This window comes from Octodon degus, unplaced genomic scaffold (genome assembly GCF_000260255.1).
Source record: "Octodon degus isolate 3935 unplaced genomic scaffold, OctDeg1.0 scaffold00070, whole genome shotgun sequence".
NCBI lineage: Eukaryota > Metazoa > Chordata > Mammalia > Rodentia > Octodontidae > Octodon > Octodon degus.
The window spans coordinates 3,924,545-3,946,636 of NW_004524646.1; the positions used below are offsets into that span (position 1 = coordinate 3,924,545).

A 22,092-nucleotide genomic window follows, 5' to 3' on the forward strand; every position below is an offset into this window, starting at 1 on the left:
TAATAATGTACAATACACAGGGTAGCCTAAAACAAGAGAATTAATTCTTCTATAATTCAGGAGACTGAGGGGGGCTGGATGTAGCTCAGCAGTGCCTGGCTGGCAAGCCGGAGGCCTGAGTTCGATTCCTGCTACTAAAAAAGAAAATAGTAACAAGATAATTCAGGAAGCTGAAAGTTCAAAATCAAGGTGTTACCAGGGCCATGCTCTTTCTCTGAAAGCTCTAGGCAAGAATCTATCCTTTGTTTTTCCTACAAAGTATTCCTTAGTTTGTATCTATATAACTCCTGTTCTGTCTGCATCTTCATGAGAGATTCTTCTCTGTGCATCTCTGTGTGCCCTTGTCACTTCCTATAAAGATGTCAGCCAGCAGATATAAGGCTCAGCATACTCCAGCATGACTTAATGACTTACTTCATCTCAACTTGACTGGTCACATGTTCAAGGACTCTATTTCCAAATAAAATCATATTCCAGTGGTCACGGTGGACATGAATTTTTGAAGGATATCATTCAAATCACTGAAATAGGGCTGGCCAGATAGCTCAGTGGATTAAAGCAATCCCCTGCTTGTCATGCCAGGCCTTCCTCCAGGATGCACTGAGACGTTTATTGAGACTGGGCATGGTGGCGTGCGCCTGTAATCCCAGTGCTTGCGAGCCTGAAAACAGGAGGATCAGTATGAGTCTGATCTGTGTAGTGAGACCCTGTAGACCCTGTACTAAATACATTAAAAAAATATGGAATTTTTTTGTTTGTTTTCAAGGAAATCAAGTAAGGGGCAGAGTCTCATGTCAGTGTCTGCTGGTAAGAGGCTTTGGTAGGTGGTTACTGTGATAAGGGTGAAATGAGCTGTGAACCAAACAAATTCCAGGGAAATTAAGAATTTGGAATCATAGGAAAGAAAAGCCTCCATTGAGGGGTTTTAGAAGCATGGATGATCTTTAGAATTCCACCAGGCGTGGACAAAATTCAAGAAGGCCCTGTTATCTCCATCTCACAGAGCAGGCAACCACAGATGGCTGGATGTAAGTGGAAAACACATGAGAGAGAAAAACAGTGGAAATGAAGAGGAAAAGGCAAAAGGACAAAGGATGAGGAGCAGAGTAGGAAGGAGAAAGAAGCTTTTGAATGGAGACCAAAGAGGGCAAACAAAACCCAGTTCTTATTGGGGGTCAGGGCTAAGGATCACAGCACATGAAAACTGTTCAAGATAAGTCTGGGAGAAAAGAAAAGAAGGGAGGAGGGGAATGGAAAAGATGTGCATGTGGTGTCACCAACAGATGCCTCCACTGTCCCCAGAGCTCTTCGTGTCATAGCTGCTTGCTCATGATCCTAATTAACTTCAAAGCCCTGAGGGCCACATGCGATCCTCATGGCATCACAGCTCTTTAGACTGAAGTGGCAGCAGTCCACTTCCAACCCGAGACCCCTGAAGTCTTTTCATCCTTTGCCAATGATGCATATTCTCTCTAGGCTTTAATTTGAGTTGCTACATACTTCTGGCCTGTTTGTGGTTTCTGTTATGCCTCATGCTGCCAGAGTTTACCTCACTGAATCTCTTGAAAAGTCACTGAAGAGGTCTAAATTAGTGAATGTCTTTCAACGCTGAGAGGCAAGGAGAACCATATGGATTAAGCAAATTGTTTTCAGATCCCTTTGAGATAGGAATAGTTCAAATGGCTTCAGATTAAAAAGATTCTGTACAGGAAAGAGCAAGATTATGAGCATGATGGGAGATCTAGAACTATCTATCCAATTGCTGCCAACTCACCATGTCTCCTGCAGGTGGTCAATCACACATCTTCAGTCTTAATGGTACACAGGAAAAAATTTCTAGATCCTCCTAGCTGTCGTGGTCTGTGAGGCTATTCTCTTTTGAAGGTATGATCAATACAATTCAATAAAAGCTTCCTTCCTGGTATCCACAGCGTGCTGCAAGAACTAGAATTTTGTTAGAAACCACATTCCCAGTTTTCAGGCTTTAGGGATAAAATGGGCCTAATGTCAAGTAGAGATGAAATGGAATAAAATGGGGGAAATGCTGACAGTATACCAAGGGAAGTTGGCTACTTCTGTAACCAGGTTTCAGGGATTATTTGTAAACTGATTTGTGGGTGGCATGGCTCAGATATTTGTTCAAGGTGAAGGAAGTCGCAGGGCAACTCTGGCTTGCTTGTACAAGAGGGCAAAAAAGAACCGAATGCTTCCACTCATATCATCTTACTTTCTAAACAACATGAGGGGACAGTGTCATTCTTCCCATGTAACAGATTAGAAAAGTGAGGCTCAGAGAACCTAAGTCACCACTCCAGGCCACAAACTACAAGGTTTGGTAGAGTTGGGGCCCAAATCTAGGTTTACTCAACTCTAGTGGCAACATCCCGTCCACCTCACCAGCGTGGTATGGACAAACCCAGCCATCAGAGCAGGAGTGCAGCCCTACTAAAGAACCCAAATGGTGCTCATTTTCTACCCTGTGACAGAAAAAAAAAATGCAGATGTGCTCTGGAATTGAGCAATGACTGTCTGGCCAAGGACAAAAGAAAAAAAAAATCTACATAGGAATTTTTAACCAGGTCGGTACCAGGAACAGTGTAGAAACGTGGAAAGTATTTGCTGAGTGCAAGATTCAGGGTTACCATTTTCTGCAGTGGTGAACCTGAAGCTCAGAATAGCTAAGTGATTTACTCTTTGTCACAGACAGAGAGGACTAGAAAAAATCCCAAAGATTTCTAGACTTTCAAACTAGAGAATTTTCCTTTCCACCACAATTCCTCTGGTGAAGAGGATTTTTTTCTAACACATTTTATTAAATGAAATTTTCTGTGTAGAGAAATGAATACTAAGGTCTAAAGGGGAGACTTTATATGCCCAATGGGCAAATTAGTAAGTGACCGTGGCTCCAGGGAGCTAAGCAACAGAAGGTTTAATTCAATTTTCAGATTTAATATTAGGTTCTGAGTCATTTTTTGTTTATCTCAGAATTCTCAAGTGGGACATGGTGGCACACACCTGTAATCCAAGCACTTGGGAAGCTGAGGCAGAAGGATTGCTGTGGGTTTGAGGTCTTCCTGAGCTACCTAATGAGTTTAAGGCCGGCCTGAGCTACATAATGAGATCCTGTCTCCAAAACCCAGAATTCCTTCCTCACGTGTGGCATGTGGTAACCACGGTGACAGGGGATAAGAACCCTACTGCTCACTCAGGAAGTGATGGACTAGTTATGAATGATTGAAGAAAAACTGCTTTTGTGTGTATATTTGCTCACATAGCTCAGAAAACACGTCCCAGTTAATGGTGACCATCTCATTCTGTGTTCCTCCTACTCCCTGTGCACTTTCTAACTCTTTTACATCTTAAACAAACAACAAAATGAAAACCCATCCCCAACACAGAAATTAGCCAAAGTTAGAGGACATTAAATGATCAGTGAGAGGGCTCCAGAGGCCAAAGGCAGGCTCAGTTCTGAGTGCTTCTTCTGTCCCCTGGCCTCCACCTCTGCGTGTGGCCCAGTTCTCCCACGACTCCCCAGGCACAGTCTCCTGCAGCGAACCCTCTCTTCCATACACATGCTGACTGTCCCCACAACCTCTTCAGCTGGAGGTCTTACAGTCATCACAAATTTAGTATGTTTGTTTTATTTGTCCCACTGTGTAATTAAGGTTTATTTATTTCAATAAAACTTTTAAAAAGAAGAAAGCTTGAAATAAAATTAATCTTTTACTATAACTACCCAAACTCCTGCTCCTCAGGTCTTCAGTTTGCTATGGGGGTTGGGATGTCCTGTAGCTCCCCAAGCCTCCAGGCTCAGTCTCATAATGCAACTCAGACTCATAGTGGTCCTTCTGTTTGCAGCCTCCCCAACACTCAATTACAGACATGTGCCACCATGCCTTGATTCAGTGGGCAGCTCAGAGCACCCAGGAGTGGGGCCCATACAGCATGTGGTGCGGGGGATCGAACCCTAGTGCCTGTGCTTGCCAAACAGACGCCTAGTCGACTGAACTATATCTCCAGCTCTCATGCTGCATGTTTTCCTGAAGGGGTTTGTATTTGGTTATGATTCAAAAGATGGCCAAGAGTTCCTCAAGCATAGGAGGGGAAGATACTGAGAAGACGAACGCAGTTGGGACAAATGATGTAGGGATGTGCATGGGGCTAGAAGGAATGGAAGTTAGCCCAGATTATACGTTGCCCTCTTCACTAACTCAAATTGAACTTTTCCATGGAGGCCAACACTGCACAGAACATTAATCCCTGTTTAATAATTGAGGGATTTTAAAGCAAAATTCCCCTTTTAAACATGGACAATTGATTTGGAGACTTAAAAGCTCAAAGTCCTTCAATGAAAAAGAAAGCTGTTTAATTCTGTATGAAGGTGAATCAAAAGTTGAGCTTCCCCCCCCCCCCCCCCTCCCCCCCCCCCCCCCCCCCCCCCCGGGAAACTATCCTGACTACTCTGACCATGCAGTATAAAGTAACATTTACCAGAATGATTTTCCTTGGAGTTTGGGACTTGCTACTCTCTACTGAAATCAATAGTAGGGCTTTTACTTTGTTTTGTTTTGCTTTTAATTAGGGAAGTGATAGGATCATGTTTTTCAAAAGATTTTGAAAGTGGTACATAGAAGTAAGGGCTAGGGGCATTAGGAAACATAGTGTCATTCACATATGAGATCATTATCTATAAATTAATCGTTTTAAAGAGTCTGGGTTGGCAAGGTCCTTGCTTAAAGCTCTGTGCTGACATTCCCTCACCCCATAAGCTAGAGCTCAGACTTCCGAAAGCTATTGACAAAGCTTTCCTCCCAGCCTGGCCCCTCCCTTGATCTCCAGCTCCAGCTCCTCTATAAAGTCTCAAATAAACAAATAAAATGCTCTAAGCCAACAGGTTTATGCACTCCGTTCAGCTGTTCTTGACTGATCTCTCATTGGCTGGAGGGCAGTTCTCCTCCAGAGATCCTGTCCCTTTTTCAACAGTCTTCTCAGAGGTCAGCACCTATGGCGCTTTCCAGGCTGTCCCAGGATTGTGTGGTGTGCCCTGCGCTTACTGCTGTGTAGAGCAACCACTGTGTAACATCAGTGTCTCTGTGGATTACTTAGCAACTAGGGCTCTAAAATGCAAATTTCTTCTGGAAGCTTTGTCACTGGGTGTGCTGTCAGTGATTCCAGGAGTGGGTTGTTATAGCTCAAGCCTGCTTGTTGTTGTACTTTTTGTCTATACCTTCTTTCCCTTCAGCTTTTCTGCCGTGTTATAACACAACATAAACTCCATGATGGATTTTCTAATTAGTGACTTGGAGCATCCAGATGAACTGAGTTGGCATGGCTCTGGGCATGGAAGACCCACCTGTGGGATGTTGCCAAAATGGCATAAAAGGGGCACTGGAGGGGAAGATTGTGCTGTTGATTTTCCTGGAGAAGCTTGCCACAGCTGGTTTTCCTGATGTGAACTTGGCTATTCACATCCTTGGAAGAGCTTGAGTCCTCTTTGTCACCCAGGATGCCTGGTGTTCTCTTTGGGGGAGCCCTGGCCTTTGCTAGGGTCCTAATGCAGGTCCCTCAGCATCGTGGCACAGATCCTTCTCCGGCCCTCCAGCGCAGACTTCTAGCTTTCACCACCGGCCTTCTCAGTGCAGATCCTTGATATGAACTTGCAGGAGACATTATTGTGGGCTCGAGGTCACTGGCTGGACTCCTGGAGGCCACTGTGTTGGGCCCTAGGTCTTCAGATGGGTTCATGCAGGACACTGCTATGGAATCCAGGCCTTTGCACTCCTTTACATCTGACTCTAGCAAGCATGTACTAACGCAAGATGTCTGTGCCATGCCCTTGGGGTTCCCAGCCTCCGGAGCCATCAATCAAAGTCAACTTCTTTGTTTTTAAATTAACAGTTCCCATTTTAGGGTCATAGCAGCAAAAAATAGACTCACATTGTGGGTTGATCTGCTATTCATAAAACCACCCTGTATCCTAACATTTGGTAATAGTTTGAATGAATAATTCTGGAATCTAGGAATCTGTGGAAAGTGCCAACCTGTGCATTATAAGAAAGTTAAGGACTATTTGTTATTAACAGAGATCAGGAGACTGTGGACTGTTCAGACTCTAGTTTTGCAGTCTCTCTTATGTGAAGATACAGGCTCAAGGTCAAGCCACTATACATTGTGATGGACTGGGCACAAAAGGAGTGCTGGAATTATAAGGCAGTACATTTCTGGGAATGAGTAGGGAGTCTGGATGCTGGACAAGGGATGCTGGATGAAAGCAGCCAACCCTAGAATGGGTAAAGTGGATATGGAAAGAACTCTGAGAATGAGTCTTCCCTTTTGAGAGCAGCCACAGGTAATGAAGAAAGATCTATGCTCACAGAATTGGATCGAGATACTTCCGTCAGGTAACCCAGAAAAGACCAATAAAAAGGAAGCCATGGCCTTGCTCAGGAAAGAATTTTCTGGAGACTGGCCGGGCACACTTGGGAGAGAAGCAAAGAGGAGCAGTAGAGAGGCCAAGATGTATAAATGGCTTTATACTTAATCCTTTGCTCCCAGCTTTGTTCTCATCAGACAGGACCTGTTCCTGGCTACCTCCTTCCCACTTCAGCACTGAGAGCAGGTGGAGGGAAGGGTGGGGTGGGGTGGAGAGGTAGAGAGGAGAGAAAGGCAGAGCTAGGAAGAAGAGGAGGCAGCCAGATGGCTCCCTCCCATGATTTTCCCCAGAAGTTAAGTTGGGATTCTGTGTTTATTCTCAGGAGGAAGACAGCTGGCCTCTTTTCCCTGTCCCTCCTCTTCTCACTTCAGCCTTCCACAGGTTGCTGCAGAACCAACAAAAGGGAAGAATGCGGTAGAGGAAACTCTGGTGAAGATTAAGAGCAAAAGCAGCCTGGAGGCGATTTCCTGAGATGGGAGAGATGGAAGTGGCAGAGCTGGAGAGAAGGAGCGGGAAGAATGGGCTTGATGTATTCTGTTTTGCTGAGAGAGGCAGCTTCTCCTTGGTGCTCTCCTCATCCCTGAAAATACTCTAAGTGAGGCTGTCTGTTCCTTTTGGAGGGCTTAATTTGGCTCAAATTCTTGTGGTATACCTGAGGTCACCCTTACACTTGTGAAAATTGCTGGCTTTGACTGTAATGAAGATGCCCTGGAAATTTTTAAAAATAGTTTTGAAAGCCCTATAAAGATAATACATCCCAAAGTTCCAACAAGAAGACAAAGCCCCAAGAGGCCTGGGGTCCAGCTCGCCTCAATATGTTTGAATTGGGAGCTAAAGTGACCTGCTTGACAAACTATAGTTTCACCAAAAGAAGAAGCTTATGATTTCACTGCACCTTCACACAATAAAACTGAAGTCCATAGGATTACATCTGTGAAGCACTGTGTGCAAATGCAAGCCTCAGAGCAGAAATCTTCATGGATTTGTGGAACTAGAACACATAAGGATAAAAAAAAATAAGGATAAAGGGAAAAACATGAGACTATAGAGTTACCTTAAAGAGATAAAGTATTTGCAAATATCATAGCTTGAATTCAAAGGTGATGTTTTGGTAAAAGTTTTCAGAACACGGGATGGAGAAAATTCAGACATACAACAACAATCTTGGTTCCTTTTTAGGAATAAACTATGAATGCTCTGTATATTACAGCTCAGAAGAACTCAAACTTCTTATTTTAAAGTATAGTAGCTCTCTGTGATGCAGGCCAGTTTTGCAACATTAAATTCATTCTGAGGAAAAGATTGAAACCAAAGCCATCCTTCCTAAAAAAACTATTTTTAAGTGCCATCAAGCTATCCAATAGCTGCCTGGCCCTAAATCAATACAACTCATTCATCAAATCTTCATAAATGAGTCATAGAGGATAGAATATTGACCTTGGTATTTGCATTTGTGTACAATTTACCCTACCTTCACTTTTACATTAATGCATGAGAGCATACTAAATTCCTGGGGGACAGGGAGATGCTGCTAGTCACTGCCTGTGAGCATGCAATTCCCTTGAAAAGATAGCGACAAATAGCAATTTAATAGATCATTCACATGTTGACACCTACCATCTCAGTTTGAGGGCTTAGTTCTCAATGGCTGCTGGCTAAGATTCATTATTTAGCAACCATTAGCAAGTCAGAGATCGTAAGAGCAGGATGTCATCTCAAGAACAACTACCAACGTGAGAAATTTTGCCTTGATGCATTCTTTTGTCCTGACATCTCTTGGTTATTGTTTTAAAAGCATCTTGTAGTTAGCCTCAAGGATTCCAATGAACATATCAGCCATCTATTAAGTGAAGGGTCTGAGAAGTCTGAGCACAAAGTTAACATGAGGAGCAATCTGTGTATTTGTTTGTAGTTGATGAACATTGGCCAACTCCAAAATAATGAAAGTTTCACTAGATGTTTGTTTTCCCTCCTGTTAAAGAAAGAAATCCATTTCAAAGCACACACAAATTGTATCAAAAAAGAGACTTTCTTTTTTTTTTTTTAACCAAGCATTTGTTTTGTGTTTCTTTTAAATGTATTTAGTAGTTCTAAGCAGAAGTATTTTCCTTTGAATTTTTAACACATGTCTATGAATGTTCCTAAAAATTTTGGTTGTATAAAAATGATACATTTATTATTATTATATTATTTTCGTTTATGTATTTGGTACAGGGTCTCACCACACAGCTTGGACTCATAATGATCCTCCTGTTTTCAGCCTCCCCAGTGCTGGGATTACAGGCATGTACCACCACACCTGGTCTTGGTCACTGGCTCAGTGCACCAGAGGGCAGGGCTGGCACGGCATGTGGTACCAGGAATCCAACCCTGGGGTCCCTGTGCTTGCCAAAGCAAGCACTTTAGTCAGCTGAGCTATCTTGCTGGCCCAGATACATTTTATTATTAAAATCTAAAGTAACTAATTTGTATTCTAGTTTTGTCTGGTAAGCCGTTGGATAAAGCCTTGGTCTATATCTTGTTCTTTTTTTTCCTGAATCCAGCAACTGGCCTGTCCAAAGTAGATTTTCAAACCAAAGTATTTTTATCATCTTGAGACAACCTTTCACAAACCTTTTTCACCTGGCCAAGAAGGGAATAAAGCATAGTCACCTTTTCACACTGTTTTCTGTTTCTGGTGATCTTAGTTCTAGGTGAATAATTTGTGTGCATTACACTTAACACCCAGGCCACAAAAACACACTTAAGCCACTGAAAATGAAGTAATCAGACCTACTTAAAAGTGTTGACCATCTGGACAAATAAGACTTAACGGGCCAAGACCATTACCAAAGAGACTTTCTAAGTGAGTTACCCAGGAGGTAACAGGTAGGTGGATTTTGTGCCAGTTAGGATGTGTTATGATTGGCACGTCACTGTGAAGCGCTAAAGTTGCAGTTTAATGGAAATGCTGGCTGTCATCCCCAAAGTACATTTCAAGGAATCACAAAACTTTAGAACTAGAAGCAAGTGAATGGAAGTTTTCATCAGCAGGAACTCAGAAGATGAGATGGTAACGCAAGGACTTTTGCAAGTGTCACAGCTCTTCAGCCAGAGTCCCTTCCACTACCTCCCCAAGGCCTGACAGACAGGTCAGAGCATGGCACACTTGAGAAGCTCCCTGCCCAAGTCTTGGATGGGGCAAAGCTCACAAGGATGGGCATGGGGCCCCAGACATTTGGAGCTAGCTTACCAGACTTCACATCAAATAACAATATGAGAATCAGTAAGCAAGCTTATCCCCAGTCTTCTGTGTGTGTGTGTGTGTGTGTGTGTGTGTGTGTGTGTGTGTAGGGGAACAACACAAGCCATCCAATCATTCTGAAGGGGTGGGTGAAGCAAAGGGATCTGTGGCTTTGGGTGCTTGTGGAGCTCTTTCCTGAATGTTTGGGGTTTGGCCTTGCAGTACACACGGTGCCCCAGGCCACTCTTCCCTCAATCTTTAGGCCCAGGTGTACTTTAAGGTAAATTGATCCCACATGCTTCTGATCCACTTACACTGAGCTCATCAGTGCGTGTTTTTAAAGAGCGATCTGATCTGGGGTTCGAGAAGCCCTACAAGCCCTGCTTCTATGAAATCTCTCCGTGCCTTTTTTCTTAGAAGCAGGAAGCTACATTTGTTGTGTTTTGTTTTCCTGGCAGAACCAGGGATTGAACTCAGACCCTTGCGCTTGCCAGGGAAGCACTTATTCTACTGAGCCATCTCCCCAGCCCCCAGGAAGCCACATTTGGGAATGAACAAATAAAATGTAAGCCCTAGACACTAAGGTCTGGTTCCAAATGTGCCACCTCGGAAACTAGCAGGTCTTCATTCCACCAAGACAAAGCTGCTGGCCCTTCTTTCTCGGAAATGGAAGGAGAGCAGCCCTCTGCATATGTGGAGCTGGAGCCAGTGGTTCTGGCTGGTGATCCATGCAGAGCTCATGGAAGCCTCAGCGTTTCTAACCCCACCCCTGTTCCTGACACCTAAGTTCACCACACAGCGGCTGCCAGGCTGGTGGGCACGTCCTAGCCTTGGCTCGGCAGAGAGCCCAGCTAAGGCCATGTGCTGAAAATCTGAAGGATCTTGTGTTTTTCTCTGAGCTTCAAAACGAGCCTCCTTCTATGCCATTTGTGTTGATGACATCATTCACATCACTTATGCTTGGCTGAAGGTATACGAGGCATAAGTGATGGCTTGCACATGTTGAGTATTCATTAAGAAAAAAGATCAAGCAGAGCCCACAGTGAAGTTTAATGTGTGGTGTGGGGTGAGAAATACTCTCTGGGTAAAAAAGGCAGGCCTTAAGAGCTAGAATAATGAAAGTCCAGCAGATTGCCTGTCACCCTGGGGTCTTGGGCATGGCCACAGTACCACAGAAGGCTTTAATAAATAATAGAACCAACAGGCGAAACAGGGCTACTCCTAGATGGAGCCAGGTGAGTCAGCCTCGGGTATGGAGCAGCACATTTTAGGAGCCTTCTGTCCATCCCCAGGAAGGGTCATGAAGGCAGCTGTTCTCCAACTGTGTCTGCTGTTGATGCATTTGGTCTCTTCCAGGGTGGCTTGAAGGAAATACAGAGACCCTACTCAGGAAAAGGAATGACTCACCGTCCAATGAACCAAAAGCCATCAGGGGCACAGTGGCCAGGGTTTTGACCATCATTGCCTACCTCTCAAGGGGTCCTAACAAAATTCTGATGTCCAGGCCCTAACAAAGACCACTGACAACAGAGTCTCCAAAGGATGAGTCCTAAGGAGTCAGTATTTTCCTCCAAGTTTTACCAGCTATCCTTCTCTGCAATCAGGTTTGAGGGCCATGAGCTTAAAGGGACTTGAACACATTTTTTTTCCCCTTGGGACAGTACTCAAAAAAAGACCACATAACAGAGCAATTGTTGATCATGGCTTCCCCCCCCCCCAGGGATTTGAACTCAGGATCTTGTGCTTGTCAGGAAGGTGATTAGGCCACTGAGCTATGTCCCCAGCCCCTGTAGAGCAATTGTTAATGGTGTTCTTTTTTTTTTTTTCAGAACTGAGGATTGAACTCAGGCCCTTGCCCTTGCTAGGCAAGCACTCATTCTACTGAGCCATCTCCCCAGCCCCATGTGAATGGTGTTCTAATTACAAGAAATAGGGCTTGGGGTTGATGTTTCCCCCTACTGTCTCCACCACCCCCATTTTACTGATCTTTACTTTCTCATGATTTGTTCCAGTCATGGAGAATAAACCAGCTCTCTGGAGACTTTTCCAGGCCAAATGCACAATAAATGGCTTAAACAGGACTAGCTCCAATCCCACGTGCTGAAACATCTATGGAGTCAAAATGAACCAAACAAAAGATCTCTTCAAATATTTAATTAGTTTGGAGACTTCTGCCTTCCAACCAGTTGGGTAAAAATTCTCAAGAAAGCATGATTAAGGGGTCCTCAAAAATGAAATGAAACACAATATCGAGCTAACATGGAAAGGAGGCTGGGTTTGAGAAAACAGAATGTAACATGTGTTTGAAGGCATTTTTGAAGGAATTTTACCACTTACTTAAAAAATATACTCGAAATGAGCAGAGATGATTAAACAGTTATACAAATTTAAGGGCAAGTAAAACTTTTATGGCTGAAAATACCAGACGTGGTTTTGAAATTGTTTCTTTAAAAACCCTTAGATCCTGCTGCGGTTTGTTTCCCTAGCCTTCTCAGTACACGCAAGAAGCAGACTAGCTATGCCCAGCACCCCCAGCAAGCTCTCCAGGCCTTTGCAAAGCAGCCACGCAGTGGGAGACAGAGGAAGGCGTGTGGGAGATGTGAGCAAGTTGCTCCCAGTCTTCAAACATAGACTCATACCCCAGCGAAGTGAATCAATTTTCTTTGAAAAAGATGGAAATAAACTGAAGGCCCTGAAGAATCACCAACAGCCTCACATTGGGAGGCCAATGAGGAGGATAACTGCATTTTTGATAACTGCATCTTAGGAACTGGGGGCTGGTGTCCTTCAGAGTGACAGGTCTGCATAGTACAGCGTGAGCGCCAGGACACCTGTGGCTGACTCCTTAGGGACACAGTCAGCAGAAAGCACAGCCTCTGTCTCACTGTCATTCTCTCTTGTTTCCTCTCTTGTCCTGTCCCTTGGTGCTTGTGAGAGGCAGCGTCCAAGGCCACAGCCCAGGGCTCAGAATGGGTACTGTGACACATATATCCGCAGTCGGATCACAGAACTGCCTCTGAAGTTGATGACTGTGTTGACAGTGATCATCTCCAAGTCTAGCTGGATGTCCCGAGGCCCTTTGATGGGACGTGTCATCACCAGGGTGGCGCTGATGGGGCCTGTTTGCTGTGGACAGAAGCAGGGACACTAGTTAGGGAAGATGTGATATAAGTGAAAGGCCTGGCTGGTGGCTGTGCACCTGAACCGGGTGCCTTCCCCTGCCCACTTCAGGCACCCTGGTGTCCTTTTGGTGCCTCTGGTGTCATGCTCTTCCCCTGCATTTGCCCACTCTGCACTTGGTTCTCTCCTATTCCTTCAGGTCTCATCTGAAAAGATGCTTCCTAAGGGGATCTTGCCTGATTCCCCAGGCTCTGTTGGGTCTTTGCACAGGACAGAAAGCATGTATTACTGTACATAATTATGCATGCTAACCCTTTAGTCCATGCCTGAAGTCTAAGTTCCTGCTGGAGGAGGGCAATCCCTTTAGAACCCAGTATGGTGTTTTGAACACAGTAAGTCTCCAGAAAATAGCTCTCCATATCTATGAGTTCTGCATCCTTGGGTTCAATCAATCATAAACCAAAAATCTTCATGGGAGAAAAAACTGTATCTGTACTGATATTGTGAGACTTTTCTCGTGTTGCCCTTACCTAAACAATACAGTGTAACAACTATTTACATAGAATTTATCCTGTTTTATAGAAGACTTCTTTATGAAGTCTAGAGAAGACCCCATGAGGATGTGTGTAGGTTATATGTAAATACTGTTCCATTTTAATAAGGGCATGGAATAGCAGTAGATTTTGATATCTCTGGGGGTTTGGAACCAATCCCTTGCATATACCAAGAGGCAACTGTAAATCCTGAATGAATAAACAAATCTTTGTTTAAACTTACTGCAGAAGGGTCCCATTGCCTCTCTGGGATTCATCTCTACACAAGACCTTAGCCAAAAGGCCAAGAAGTGATTGGGCTTCCTCCACAATGAAGGTTTGGGCCAGATCAGTAATTTCCAAACAAATGGCATCCCAAGCACCTGGGTATTAAAAAAAAAAACCCTAACAATAACTTCAAGACCCACTCTACGTGTAGGTCATTATGCTTTTATATAATTCCTGGGAAAAGTAGAATTTATTAGAAGCCCATTTAGGATAACACTGTGGTTACCTCCAGTTTCGCCATTCCATGACCTTATCACTGAGATCCTAACAACTTTACTTTTCTCCTTCGTGGAATTTTTTCAAGCATTTTCAAGGAGATAAGGAGAGAAGAATGACATCAGTTGACCCAGCGTGTGTGAGACCTCTTGCAGCCATTTTTAACTTATGTCCACTTATTTCACCCTTATAAAAACCCTAAAGGACCTTGTTACTCAAAGTGTGGTCACGGATCAGCATAATTATCACTGAGTAGCTTGATAGAAGTGCAGAATCTTGGACCCCACCTAAGATCTACCGTACCAGAATCTGTAGCTTAACACAATCCCCAGATGATCTCTGTATGTATTAACAATTAAAAAGTGCTGATCTAAAAGCACAGGACCACACCAGGGAATTCCATAGGCCCTTGTCTAAGGGCTGCCCTAAGGGTTCACATCTCATCATTTTTGCATTTTATAAATAATCAAACTGAGGTCCAGCAAAGTTAACCAATTCCTTAGGGTCATCCAGCTAGTCAGGGGTAGACCTAAGAAGTTTCCATTCAGGTTTTTCAAGCTGACTGCAAGCCCCAAGCCCATTTTCACTCTGCAACAAATATCAGAAGAGACTGCATTGTTCTTTATCCATACTACCGTCCTGTACTAGAGAAGCTCTGGGTTGGTGCAATGGAGATATATAGCACATCTGCAGAGGAAATAGTGTGGGAGGAACAGGGATAGGCTGGACAGTCACTTCCCAGAAGCTGAAGAACACAGCCCTGTGCCCAGAAAATAAAGCAATAATCTCCGTGAAATTAGGAACTTGGCTGTGTAAGGCCACATCAGGCATTTATTCTGCCTTCTTCAAAGGAGGCCTCTCCATAAAGTTCTGAGCATGCTCCAAGAGCTGCCACAGATACCACGAGGGCAAGGCCAGAAGACAGGTGCAGGCCAGGTACTGGAACCTCACTGTCTGTTGGGTTGTCAGCAGCCCTACAGCCACAATTTTCTGTTAGCATTGGTTTTGTATGTTCCCATCAGCATCCACGTAATTGGCACCTATTCACAAAGAGGATCTTTTGGACTTCCTTGTCAGTCCTTGCAAAACCTCAGAGCCCTGAGCCAGGACTTCAGAGAGTACAGCCACACAGGGAAATGGCTTTGACATATATAAACATCTCACTAGCTGTTTGCATGAACACAGGCTTAGGGTTCAGGACCTTGAGCTGTGGGCAGCCCTTTGGAGGGCCATTTACAGAACCGACAGCCTGGAAGAGGGTAGTGGAGGAAGTCGAAACTTTCTTCCAAGGTGTTCTTCTAGGACTTCCTGATAAATATATCCAGACTAGATTTCCAATCAGAAGTGACCTTAGAGGTCAGTGAGTCCAATCTTTACCTGGTTCTCACACAACTACAGCATCCTGAGAAAAGCTTGCCATCAAGTGCCTGCCAAGGACCACTGAGGACAGCCACCTCTTCCATTCCACTTTCAGCTTGTAGGGCAGAGCCTGGGTACTAGTGAAATTCTCTCCTAGGAGCCACTGGTTCTTGGTGGTCTCTGATTCAAGATGATGACAATGATATGCTAGCAGGCATAAGCTACAACTTTTCATACATTTCCTATTTAATCTGTATAACCTTATGCTATAAGTAAGTTAAGGCTACTACATAAGGTCACAACACTAGTGCATGGCTCTAAAGTATCTGACTCCAAAAATCATACTTCTAATTATTGTGTTCTAGGTAAGATCTTGATATCACTCCAAGTCCTTAAATTTCCTATCATCCCACTGTACTTACCGACTCGAGAATCGCCATTCCATGTGGTGCTTGCTAGTCTGTCCCCATCCTGTCTACTATAGTGTGTGCATAGATTCCTCAAGGGAAGAAGCCACAATCTGCTTCTGAATCTTCAGCATCTGACCCACATATGCGTGGACAGTGGTACCAAATCAGTGATGGTGATGGGAGGATGCACATGAGTGCATGCTAATGGAGTTGGCTGAATGGGAGAAAGCTGCAAAGAGCCCACCAGACATATCTGGCTGGCCCTGCTCCCACATGTTTTCAGATTTGCTCTGAGTCAACTTATGTGATGGCATTATCCAAGAAGGTCAGCTGGAGCAAGTCAGCTTCCCTTGGCCCTTTGACTGATCCATGTATGGCATGGATAAAACATAATTTGGCATAGTCTGAACCCTGTAGTTATGCTCCTCCTGCTAGCCCTAACTGTACCCCCAGCTTTCATCTGATGAAAGCTAATGCCTAGTCCTCTGCCCAGAGCTCAGTGTAAGTGAGACTGCCAACAGAGCTTGTAAAGGGATATATGTGATATATATGTACATCTACTTGCTTATGTATATATGTATGTTTTCAATGCCTGTGGGCATGTGTGCATATGTGTACATATTCAAGAGGATGTGTGCACATGTGTGGCTTGCCTGCTAGGTGAAATTTTCCTCCAAAATGCTTGTAACTAAATCAGTGAATCTCACAGTGGGAGAGTCTGAATAGCCGTGCAAAACCCTTTGTCACATAATGCTACAATCTCCTGGGTAGCATTCCCAACTTTGCCAAGGCTCAAGAGTTCACAGGCTTCTAACAACAGTCATAGCAGCAGCAGCAGTGGCAACAACAGTACTAATATTTATTGAATTGTTACTGGGTGTTAAAGTAGACTTTTTGGCATCTGAACTTCTGCTCAGACCTCAAAGCTAGAAAACAAAGTTAAAAAAAAAGTGCTACATTTGAAAGACTGACATAAAGCCCTTGTGTATGGGTGCAATGACATGCCTACACTTCTACTATAAGCCTGTGTGGGCCAGAGAAAGAGACGCAAAAGTCTCGAGGTGCCAGGTGGTCAGCCCGTGGCCTTATTATTCACATCAGAGACTGATCAGTGTGATACAGTCAGGAAAATTTTCAAAAAAAAACCCCTACAAGGCCATCTTGTAGAAGAAAGAGCACTTGGGTGTCTTCCCCAGAGAGGACACCAACACCTGGCCACTGGGGCAGCAATCATTAAGACCCTGACCCTCCAAACCATGCTGTTTCTGTCACCTGTACCCCCACCATCCGGAGGAGCTAGAATCAGCACTGTCCTTGCTGGGAGGAGAAGAGGAAGCCTGTACAGAGGCCAACCACATCCATCTCTGCTCTGCCACAGAGAGATGATGACATGTCACACTGAATGAAAAACTGAGAAGTTGAAGTCCCATTTAAACAAACAGCGATCCTTGGTGAGAAAGAAGGAAGTGAATGAATGTGGCTTGCTACTGGATCAGCAACCTGAGATGTCACCTGGGTGTGTGCCAGCAGCCAGAGAAAGAAGCTCTTGACCACTTTGCCACTGCGAAAGCCCAGCCGCTTGACAAAAAGTCATTCGCGTTCCAGGCACTGTGCTAAGTGGACGATCTCATCTAATCCCAACATAAACACTGGTGTTCCCTTCTGAACACACAGGAAATTGAGGACCTGTGAGGCGAAATAACCCTGGTTGGGGTGACACACAGTAAGATGAGTCAGTCTGTCCCCGCAACCCACAATAAACACCCATGAGTGGCTGGCTTGGAGGTTCCTACAGCTCTGGACAGCCTGGACATGAGAAAGGCCAGGCTTATCTGGATGATTTCTCTGTCTTCCTGCCCCAACACCCAGTGGCTTCCCAGAGCCCCAGCTCATGTCTTTTTTTCTCTTTTCAGGTGTAGCCTTGGCACTTTCAGTTCAGGAGCCACCTTGTCACTTTTAAGTTTAACCATTTTTATGGAAGGCCTATGTCCCTTTGACCCTTTCATGTGCTTCCACATTTTTTGAATAAATACAAAAGCCTTAGAGTCCTTTCGAGCTGAGCACAGAGGATGTTTCCAGGAAGGGAATGGCCTTCCTGTCCACTCCAGCTACAGGACAGTTTTGTTTTCCAACCATTACTAGGCACCTCTCCCAAATCAGCCACTACAGGGACCATTATGGTAATAGTCAAGGGGGATTTTTAAAAATGTTTTTAAAATTTATTTATTTGTTTGGTACAAGGTCTTACTACACAGCTCAAACTTTTACTAATCCTCCTGTTTCAGCCTCTCCAGCCCTGGGATTACAGCTGTGTGCCACCATGCCCTGTTTTGTCATGGCGTGCAGTACCTGGGATTGAACCCAGGTCCTTGTGCTTGCCAGGCAGGCACTTAGACTGCTGAGCTATTTCCCCAGTAATCAAGAAGGATTTTAGTGGCTGCTATTCAGGTGAGTGACATGTTGCTTAGATAACCCCCTCTGCCTATCTCCTGCCCCACTCAAGGTTAGGGGAATCTCAGGCAGGAGATATCTATGATGATGTCTTAAATCCCCAAGGGTGTTGTCTTTTTATCCTATGACGAGGAACTGCTGGGTCTGGAAGAGACCAGATGCCAGGAGGCCTCTTGGGAGCAAGATGCCAGGAGGCCTCTTGCCCAGCAAGGCTTGGCAGGTATGGGTTTCTGCAGGATGGATGAATGGATGGATGGACACATCTTTAAGAAGCTCCTCCACTCCTTGCTTATTCCAACTTCCCCCAATTTCCTTGAACCTGAACCCAGTATTCTGATCTACAGAACCAGGTCTACACCAGCTCCATAGATCACATGATCATACACAGTGACCTGGTTGCTTTAGCTTCTTATCAAATATACATTAGTGAGGATATACTTGTCCCTGAGGCCTTTTCTAAAATGTTCTTTTTCCTACTTCTGTGACTTTCAGGCCCAGAAACAAGAACCGACAGACTCTGCCATGGGACCGAGAGAGAGGAACTGGAGCACAGATGTGTGCTTTCACAGGCTCAGTCTCTCATGCAGGTGGATAACTTCCATGGATGGGCCTACCCTTCTGAGAGTAGCTTCTCACAGTGACCCTGGAGGATCACGCGCAGTGTCAGTTAGAAGTGAGACTCCCCACTCAAAGATATCCAGGCCCCAGTTCTTAGAACATATAAATGTTAACTTAAAAGGAAAAAAAAATTATAGATATGGTTAAGGATCTGGACACAGGGAGAGTCTGGGTGGGTCCTAAGTCTAATCACAAGAGTCCTTAAAGGATGGTGGTTGATGGAGATGTGACATGCACCAAAGAGGAAGAGATGATATAGCCACAGAGGCCGAAACTTCAGTCATGAGGTGGCAGGAAATGTGGGTGGCCATTAGAAGCTGGAGGGGGTAAGGAAAGGGCTCTCCCCTAGAGACAAGGTAGAGAGAATAGCTGTGCCAACATTAGGCTTTCAGCTTAGTGAACTAACACTGAACACGTGGCTCTGAAACTAGGAAAGAAGAAATTTCTGCTGTTTTAAGCTACTAAGTTTGTAGTGATTTGTTATAGGAGTCACAGGAAACAAACACAATGGTCCTTTCACACCACGTTCTGAAACAGGGCTCCTGGAGAGGGAGCTCTGAAACCTGCTTTTTTTTTAAAAAAAAAATAATAATTGACATAGTTTAATAAATATCTGTTGAAAGTAATAACTACCACTGCATATTGTGGTAAATTTGATAAACATATATATTTGAAATATTTAGTGCCTTAGACATAAGCTTATATACCCATACATTTCTACTATGATATTTATTTATTTTTTCCCATAATTTTATTGAGAAACAAATAGCAATGAGACAGATATAGAGTTACATTCTCTTAATGAATAGAGCGATTTGTTGTAACAGTGTCTGTAAATAGGATATCATGTCCGCATCTTGTACAGCAATTAACCACTAGGAAGAAGGTATGCAATGTGTGAATTATTGAAACTGTCCTACCAATTTGATTTGAAAGTGAAACCTGCTTTTTGGAAAGCTCCCAAGTTTGCCCTGCAAGGTAACAAACACTGCTCTCAGCCAGTGGCATCTTAGGAAGAGCCTGATTGCCCCAGAGGTTATGGGGGAGGAATATCACAATGTGTGTGGTATGGTATTACATGCATGCAGTTTATCTTATAAATTTACTTTTTTGAGGTACTGGAGATTGAACTTGGGACCTTGTGCTTGCCAGGCAAGAGCTTATGCCGCTGAGCTATATCCCTGGCCATGCAGTTTATTTTAAAAAGACACATTTTCAGCTATATGCTCTGACCCCCACCCAAGGCTAAGTTAGTGCTACCTAATCAAACTTTCTCTGGCTGTAAAACAAGAGAAAGCTATGTAATACAGTAGCTGAGCTATCCGATATGGTAGCTACATTTGGCTTTGGGGCCCTTATGAAAGTAGCCAGCTCCAAGGAAGAGATGAATGTTTAATTTTATTTATGTTTAGTTTAAAGAACTAAACTACGATAATGGACAAGGCAGTAATCTGCTTCTGTAAGCCACATCTACCACTTGCTGGCATGGACGTATCATGAGGGCAAGGATTTGGGGACATTTTTGTCCTCAGAAATGCATAGTGGGCACTTAAGAATTAATATTTGTTACACGGATAAATGGCTAAATGGAGATGTGAATGCTGCTTCTGTGGAGAATTAGGAGAAAAAATGATCACATGTTGGCCTAACTTCTCATCTTCGGAGTTGAGGATCCTGCAGCCTGTGAAGGAGAGAAACCTCTTTCCTGAGGCCACTCAGAAAGTGGTGGAAACCAAGGCCTTGGGCTCCCAACTTTCCCCTTCTCTCTTCACACCTGTCCCTCCTAGCTATACTCATACCTGTTCTGGTAGTGTGTATTCCTAAAGTAGATAGCACAAGACCATTGTTAAAAACGGCAGCCACCACTCACCACTCTCTCTTACCCGCATATAGAATTCTCGACCCTCATTCCCAGATTTGATCTGGAAAATGTAGTAGGCCCCAGGGTAGCGGGTGGTTGCCTGCATCTGGAAGATGTCAGCAGGCACAGAGCGTCCTGACACCACATCCATGTCTCGGAACAAGATGGTGAAGGGCTGGTCTCTGCAGCCGGGATTTTCAGCAGGACACATACAGCGACTGCAGGGAAGAGAAAAGGTGTGAAAGCTCAGGCAATTCTTTCCAGGTGCTGGTTGGGTCCATTCGCCCTCTCAAAATGCTGAAAATGTGGCCTCCCCATTCTATCACCAAATCAGGTCAATGGGGGACGTCTCTGCTCTGGGCCATGGTCTAAAATCTTTCCAGGATGTAGGTGAGCTCTGTTTGCTACAAAATAGACTTTCTAGTGGCCAGAATCTGTGCTACTAGAGGATGCACACTGGCTCTGGGAACACTGGAACACTCTCCAGGGCACTCCACACAGTCATGTATTTGGGTCTCACAAGGTGCCACTGGTCACGTAGCTCTTTGCTCCTCAGCCAAAGCTACTCACTAAGAAATTTTTAAAAGTGAATATTGCATTAGATTGATGTAATAGTCACACACTCTCTTGCACTTAGCCCCACTTGTATGGAATATAATTGAATCTCTCTGTTCAATTAACAAGAGCTCAGGACTCACTGTGTATGAGACAAGACATTAGACGATATGGAAATTCAATGATAAATAAGAATGTCACTTCAAGTAGTTTACTTTCTAATAGGAGAAATAAATAAAAACCACAAATATTTCTAATTCAAAGCAGCTGGCTTAAAAACTAGTGAGAGAACATCTTCATATAAAATCTTTGACTCTTATGCCAATGCCTGTGACTGTACCAATAGGCTCCTCTCTTCTCTCCCCTCCCTTATGAGGCTTCCCTAGGAGACAGAGTTCAGAGTTAGGATGTCTGCTGATGTGTATCTTGGCAGCCAACAATGAGGTCAGCACTGTCAGTTTTTGGTCCTTCTCCCCTAACTTCCATTCTGTCTACAAAACCTGGCAAAATAGATTCCAAATCCAGTTTCTTCTCCCCACCTCCGTTTTCACTGCCATGATCCTTTAGGGGATCACTCTCTCTTCCCTAGAGCTCAGGGGTGAGATTTGTCAAGGGCAAATCAAAATGGGTCTCTCCCCTGCTGAAGACTCTAACTGCAACTTAAATGAAAATGAAGCGCTCACTTTAGTCTTTAAGCCCCACAGATTCTGGCTTTGCCCCCCTTTTTAGCTGTCCCTCCCACTGCATTCACCAGGCAAGTACTTATTCTACTGAGCCGTCTCCCTGGCCCTTCCCACTGCATTCGCTAGGCTGCAGCACCTCGCACATCTTCTATTCTCTGCAGGCCTAGAGTCACTCTCACCTTACAGCCTTTGCACTTATACTTCCTGTTTAATATGGGCTGGGCTAGGAGTATCACCCTCTGAGGGAGACCTGAGGAAGACCTGGACTCCTGGGTCTGAACAAGGTCCAATCCACGCTTTTTCTTAAAAAAAAAAAAAAAAAAAAAAAAAATCCACTTATTT

General features: G+C 44.2%; 1 protein-coding gene across 4 annotated transcripts in view; it reads right to left on the bottom strand.

Annotated features, from left to right (window-relative positions):
* Positions 1 to 11,794: 11,794 nt before the first annotated feature.
* Positions 11,795 to 22,092, bottom strand: part of Fbln5 (fibulin 5) — an 81,046-nt gene continuing 70,748 nt past the window's right edge. For all 4 annotated transcript variants that reach the window (XM_023719681.1, XM_004635142.2, XM_023719680.1 and 1 more), the window contains exons 10-11: positions 20,535 to 20,730; positions 11,795 to 12,782 (exon numbers count right to left, since the gene is read on the bottom strand). In XM_023719681.1, coding sequence (XP_023575449.1) covers positions 12,621 to 12,782; positions 20,535 to 20,730 — 358 coding nt within the window. In that variant the 3' untranslated portion in view covers positions 11,795 to 12,620. The remainder of the gene's footprint in view (positions 12,783 to 20,534; positions 20,731 to 22,092) is intronic.